This window comes from Thrips palmi, unplaced genomic scaffold (genome assembly GCF_012932325.1).
Source record: "Thrips palmi isolate BJ-2018 unplaced genomic scaffold, TpBJ-2018v1 HiC_scaffold_2, whole genome shotgun sequence".
Taxonomy (NCBI): domain Eukaryota; kingdom Metazoa; phylum Arthropoda; class Insecta; order Thysanoptera; family Thripidae; genus Thrips; species Thrips palmi.
Window position 1 is genome coordinate 12,000,298 of NW_023144629.1, and position 6,776 is coordinate 12,007,073.

Genomic DNA, 6,776 nt, shown 5'->3' on the forward strand with positions numbered 1-6,776 from the left:
TACACAGTGATGCATAATATTATGCATAACATATGGACGTTTCTGAGCATGCATAACTATGCATAAAAAAGTCCACAAGAATTTAGTGTGTACAGAGGAAGGTCCTCAGTAACCTTTTGACCACTTTCTTCATGATACACAAATAAATTTCTCAGTGTGATACTTTTGAATCGTTCAACCCTGAGAAATCGATCCGTCGGTATTATGACTGCACACGTCCCTAGTACAATTTTTGAACGAGATCTCACACTGCGCCAACGTACTTTCCGTGTGAGTTTATACGCAGCAATCGCACAAATGGACCCTCTCAGTCGTCGCCGAGTGAAGAACAAGCGTAATCAAAAAGACAGGAACCTGAAGATACGTTCCTGGCCTTAAGATTACTTTCGTCCTTCACTCAGCGACGCTGTGTGCGATTCGGCGTACAAATATGTACGAAAAAAGAAACATGCTCAAAATTGTGTAAGATCACGTGGAAAATTGAGCAATTACACTAGGCATGTAGAAAGTTGAGCACCCAGTCTTTTACAGCCAGCCCCAGTCCAGCACGCTCTGCACCGCGTCGCCGAAGCGGCGTCTCACTTCGGGCGAATCTTTGATTTTGTAGACGCCGACTTCGCTGTTCTTCGCCTCGCCGTTGTTGGTCACGTCCGCCAGGGTGTTCTGGACGTCCTTGATGGCGGAGGTGTCGGTGAAGGCGTGGACGAAGGAGGCGACCAAGCCGATGGCCATCCGGGACGCACGCTGCATGTGTTTCTGCACAAAGAAACCCAACATTTTTACCGGTACGATGCAGGCGGCTTAAGGTCGGAGCGTGCGTGGCAAGCAGAGATCCTTAGCTTAACATTTAACTAACACTGCTTTCATAACGTAACTTCAGACCATGTTCGTCAAAGGTTAAGGGTACGGGCTTTTGCAAGTACTTCCAAAAGTATCTCCACACAAATTCGAGACACAAGAAAAATAACTTATCCTTTTAAAAACAATTCAGAAGTTAAGGGTTATAACTTAAACTCGTACGATAACGTTATGATGCCCTTTTGAGGTAAGTAAAGGATCCCTGCTGGCAAGTACACGCCAGCCTAGAGCATGCCTGGCATGTGCACTCCAACCTGGTGCATGTCTGGAATGTGCACTCGAACCTATTGAGGGATCACTTAGGTGAAGGACAGGCCTCCCTATCAGCCTGCATAAAAAGCTGAGTACGCCACTCCCGTCGGAGGTTCCCCCGACCACAGATAAACTTCGGACAGCTGTTTGGCGTTCTTGCACTGAGAAAACCTTACAAACTATTTTCGGCCTTACAAAGAAAATTAGTTTGTATAACAAAGTATTTTGAGCATACGTAAGCTTACAAAGAAAATACTTCGTAATTTACGAACTATTTCTTCGTATAACAAAGTATTTTAGTTTGTTATATGTATGCTCAAAATACTTCGTAAGGTTTTAAGAGTGTGGATTTCTGGGAAGGCCGATAGAGAGCCCCAAGCGGTCTGCCACGCCGTGCCTTGCACTCATTGTAGTACGTAGCCAGTCTACCCTCGCTAAGATTTTTCCTCAGAAACGCCTCAATGTAGGCAGTTTATTAGACAAACGCCTGTAAGAAGGCAAAGACTTGACCTGAGGCCAACCTGAGGCATGGCTAAATTCAGTGGGAAACTCACTACACTGACACTTATTGTGCCAGTCAGTGGCAGACCCCTAGGACAGGCCTGTTTGAAATATACCCAGGTATCTGAAGTCACCCCCGTTGACGGTGCATACCTGGAACATGTGCCAGGGGTAGACGGAGTCGGGGTCCTCGATGCCGCCCGCCCTCAGAGTGCTCTGCAGTTCGTCGTGGTACTGCCGCATCAGCGACGCCCAGTGCTCGTCCCGCAGTTTCTTCTCCGTCGTGGTGAGCAGGATGATGGCGAGGTCCGGGGCGGGCCAGGCGTACCGAACGATCTGGAAGTCGATGAGGCAGCAGCCCACTGCCTCTCCGACCTGGAACAGACGACCGTGTCGAATTTTGATGTGTGTGTTGAGGCCTCGGTTGAGGCTGTGAACTCAACAAAATTCATCAAAAGTGGAAAAAAGGCACACTCCAGGAGCTGATGCAGGTTTTACTCCTGTTACGTATCTTACAAGCCGCGGTTTGGCGTTCCCTTGAATTCTGCATAATTATTGGCACTTTCGAAAATTGCTTCAAGGCTTAAGAGTTCATCCCCTCTCGTTTCACAATACCCAAAACTTCAAAAACTTTTCTAGGCCTTTGAAAGAAATGTAGCTTGCAAGCATGTTCTAACAAAATATTTAGAGCATGCATAAGCTTACAAAGAAAACGCTTCTTACTTTACAAACTATTTCTTCCTAACAAACTAACATGTTGTGTTGTACCTGATAACCTGATATATGCTCCAAATACTTCTTAAGGTTTCAATCGTCCAATTGAGTACAAGAAACCACGTACCTCATTCGTCTGGAAAAGGATGTTGTTTACGTGGCAGTCTCCGTGAACAACGGTGTTGCCTCCCTCCGGGTCCGGTAGAAGGTAGTCGAAAAAGTCTTCGGTGTACGTGTTGCAAATGTTGTGCAATTTTTCAATCACAGAAGCCGGAAATCTGTCTTTTATCAGGTCTGTAATGAAATAACGGTTTAGATTTCTTGAATTCAGGACATGTGCCTGTACCAAAACTTGACTTTCCCTTGTGCAAGGCTCCGTGACTTATTTAATTCCAAATCCATTTAACAGTATGTAACTCTTACGGCTAAATTTCAAACTTTAATTCTAAAGTAAAGGCATCCTCTTCATAGATTTCCAACGCTCCCAAACCTTAAACAGGATAGAGCCACTGACATTCTTAATTGAGTTGCGAAGCTGTGCGGCACTCCAATTGTTTCTACTAGGGGACTAAGTATTTCACTCGCGATACAAGTGAAGACACCGAAAAACAAAACCTGGAGAACTCTGGGTTTGATGATGCAGCCAAACACCAAACGTGTGAAGTACACGTATTTTCAGTACACTGAGCTCAAAGGTGAGAATCGAAGTTCTCGCCTCAGTAGCGGTGAGAATCAGAATTCTCGCCATAAAGTGGTGAGAAATTCTTAACTTGTTACATGACTTGCATAAACAATTCATGCCAAAATTTGGTGAGAATTGTGATTTTCACCACAAAACGTTGAGAAATATTTCTCGCTTGGTCGCGATTCTCACCCTTCAGGTTCAGGCATTGTGGCAAATCTCACCGGGAGTGTTGACGGTAGCCTTCAAGAACGGCCTCCAAACTTTTTTCAACTCCTCCAGCCAGACGGGTTCATCCACGATCTTCTTTAGTTCAGCCATGAGGTCGGGGCGTTGCTTGTCCAACACCATGCCTGCCCCGTGGAACCGCGCGAGCTGGAACGTGTTCAAATTTCAAATGCTCAAAAACCGTGTCTAAGGATGAATGGAATAGTACGAATGGAAGTTTTCGGAGTCTCGCTTTAAAATAAGCGCTGGCCATAACGTCATGTGACGCAATGTGATTTTTTTTTGCAAATGTTAATGTTATTTAATGTGCTGAAAAAATTTAATGACGTTCTAAACAGCACTGGTTTATGAACAAAGATAGTAAAAAGACAAACGTGAATTTAACGAAACTTGAGTTTTCTCAGGTTTTGCTCTTTTATTCATATTTTGGAATCTAGAATCCTTTTCTAATTTAACCATTCACCCAGTTACCCGCCAACCTGTGTTACAAGCAATCGGCACCGCTTCTCATCCAGTGTGGTGCCTCGCTCGGAGATGCCAAAGCCCTGCGGTCGCATGTCCTCCATCACGACACAAGGTGACTGTGAGCTTGAGCCCGCGGGGTATCCCCTGCACAGCGGAAAATTTAAAGTACATTGCGTGAAAAAATTTTCCCTTTTATGTCCCTGAAGCCCAAAAAGTTCCATTCTGCTGGGGCAAACACGTTCCAGCAATGTGTTTGCTTAAACGTGCAACATCACTTTTCGGGACCGACGACGTCATCTTCTGTTTTGTGTTCATGGTACCAACCTAGGCCATGGCAGAGGGTTCTTGAGGTGTGCTACCTCTTCCAAGGCAGGAAGCAGTCTGTTGTAGACGAAGATCTCTGATTTGAAGACACTCTCAATGAAATTTGACTTTTCCATGGACGCCAACGTTGCCTTGCACATGAGGCAAAGTGAGTCATTCTGGTCACAAAACAAAAAATAAATAATCACGCGGATAAGTATTAGCTCTTGCATGATAAATGAGGGCTCTAGCGTTGTAGCACTGTGGCAAAAAGCTACGGAAAATTCTGTAAACAGCTTGTTGTAATTCTCCGTAGCCCCCTTGTCAATACTCTCCGTAGGCTTTAACAGTATTTTCCGTAGGACCTTACAGTGTTCTCCGTAGGACTATACAGTCTGCCAGGTCCTACGGAGAAGACTGTGCGGTCCTACGGAGAATACTGTACGGCCCTACACTGCAAATCCAAGTGTAGGACAGGTCGACACTTTAAAGCGTAGACCAGTTTGTCCTACGCTTGCAAGTGTCGACCAGCTGTGTCCGACGCTTCGAAGTGTCGACCACACTTTGTCCAACGCCTGCATGTGTAGGACACTGTTTGCCCTACGGCAAATGACACTGAGCCCAAAAATTAACAAAATTTTCCGTACCTTTTTGCCACAGTTAGAGACAGAACACTTGACAATTTCGTACAGACACTGTGGCAAAAAGGTACGGAAAATTCTGTTAATTTTTTTGCCAGGATTCTCCGTAGCCCTCTTATCAATATTCTCCGTAGGCTCTTACAGTACCGTAAACCGGGGTAACTTGAGACAATATTTCACGTTTTTTGGACCGTGTGTCCACTCAACTTCTCTCACCAACCCGAATCCCAACTATGTTTAATTTCACATAATTACATTCGGTTTGGACCCCATGAATTTTTTGAGGGTCTTCTAAAATGAGAGTAATGGGCCTCTAAAGTTGTCTCAAGTTACCCCGTCATTTGGGGTAACTTGAGACACACTAGTTTTTACTTTGCTTTTTCACGGAAGTGGGGTTTTTGCCAGTCCATACTGATTTTCTGAGACATTTAACTTATTTTCAATGAAAAATACTACTTGTGGAATATATTAGAAGATTTTTGATCCTTATATTAAGATTTTTTTTATCAAGGTCACATTTGGTAATTTTAGGGATAACGGTACTTCAGAAGCGCAACGACTCTCCTATTTCAGATCACTAAGTACAGCGATTCTGTCATTTCACATCCAACCCTGACACCTGTTAAGATATTTTTCTTTATTTCTACGTACACAAGTCCATTCCTGCAAAGGTATATAGTCTTAGTCAATTTTTAAAATTCACTCAAAATCCTTTAACTATTTTTACAGTTGTTTTTCTTCAAAAAATCGACGGTTCTTGGGCTATAAGTTGTCCGATTTCAATAACATTTAGCTCGTTGGAAAGGTATTTAAATTCCGCATCTTTTGAGACTTCAAGATTTATTATGTCTCACCTGGTCCGTGTGTAGTTCAGAAAACACTTCAACTTTAAGCTGCATATCCACTTGGGACCCTCTACACTGTCAAAAAAAGTGACTCCCGATCAAATGCGGCTTGGTTTTGATCTGAGAATGGAGAGGTCCGTTACTTTAAACCACCCTGTAGTACAAGGAGGTGCCAGTGTCAAGTTACGCCACTCAACTTCCGTCAAATTCAATGAAATTTGGTGTCTCAAGTTACCCCGCACAGTTACCATTTTCTATAAAATTCAGTATTACCCGATGAATGATGGGTTTCCCTCAAAACCAATGCTGCATTTAGAATGTTGAAATAATAGGGTTGAAAGGTACTACAGTCATTTGGGTCTCAGCCAGACGTGTTTCGAGTACCAAGGGAGACTTGTAACACTTCTCTAGAATTGTTAAATTTACTAAAATTGAAAAATCGTTATAGATCTGACCAGTTTGGTCCTAACCCGCCGTTCACACGCTCAATCGTCTTTCCAAACAAGTATGAAAAAAAGTGCTAGGGTAGTTTTGACCTCCGAGTGTGCCGAGCCAGGTGGCAGCTCCAAAAAGGTGGAAAAGCAGAAGTGTCTCAAGTTACCCTTGCTGTCTCAAGTTACCCCGGTTTACGGTATTCTCCGTAGGGCCGCACAGTATTCTCCGTAGGACCGCACAGTCTTCTCCGTAGGACCTGGAAGACTATAGTCCTACGGAGATCACTGTAAGGTCCTACGGAGAATACTGTGCGGTCCTACGGAAAATACTGTAAGAGCCTACGGAGAATATTGACAAGAGGGCTACGGAGAATTGCCACAAGCTGTTTACAGAATTTTCCGTAGCTTTATGCCACAGTGGAAACGGATGGAGAGTCGGTACTTTGAGGTAGGTTAATTCTCGAGTGACTTTCAACATTAAGCGAGAAAAATAATTTGCAAACCTACATTTTCGGTTTCAGTAAACAATTCTAGGAAAGGGAGGGGGGGTCACACGTAGTGCACTACAGGCCGTGAGTTCATGCACAAGCGGCCCGATGACGGGAAAAGGGAGGGAATATGATGATGAAGATACAGGCTTCCAACCGGAATGGGCTCTGCTCAGCAATTATTGCAACTCCCACTGCCATCTTACCTCGTTCTGTATGACAATGCGGAACAGCACGCTCAGATATCCATCACCGTCGTTTGACCCCTGCTCGATGTGAAACCTGTGCCGCCAAGCAGAATTAATGAGAACGACCCGGCTTCAGTGCCCATCTAACGTGGAATTTTTTTCGAAGCCTGCTGCTTG

At 44.3% G+C, this 6,776-nt stretch overlaps 2 protein-coding genes across 3 annotated transcripts in view; both read right to left on the reverse strand.

Moving 5' to 3' along the window:
- The window catches only part of LOC117646926, a 47,235-nt gene that overhangs the window by 3,434 nt on the left and 37,025 nt on the right, over positions 1-6,776 (reverse strand). The gene's annotated exons all lie outside the window — the stretch shown is intronic.
- On the reverse strand, positions 49-6,770 carry LOC117646916. Of its 2 annotated transcripts, XM_034388266.1 has the most exons (7): positions 6,618-6,770; positions 4,025-4,182; positions 3,715-3,844; positions 3,232-3,382; positions 2,453-2,619; positions 1,765-1,986; positions 49-756 (listed from the first exon to the last, which is right to left on the reverse strand). In XM_034388266.1, the coding sequence occupies exons 2-7, from the start codon at positions 4,162-4,164 to the stop codon at positions 526-528; spliced, it is 1,041 nt and encodes a 346-aa protein (XP_034244157.1). In that variant the 5' UTR covers positions 4,165-4,182; positions 6,618-6,770; the 3' UTR covers positions 49-525. The 2 variants fall into 2 exon arrangements, with proteins under 2 accessions (XP_034244157.1, XP_034244156.1); XM_034388265.1 differs by lacking the exon at positions 6,618-6,770 and having other exon boundaries at positions 4,025-4,202.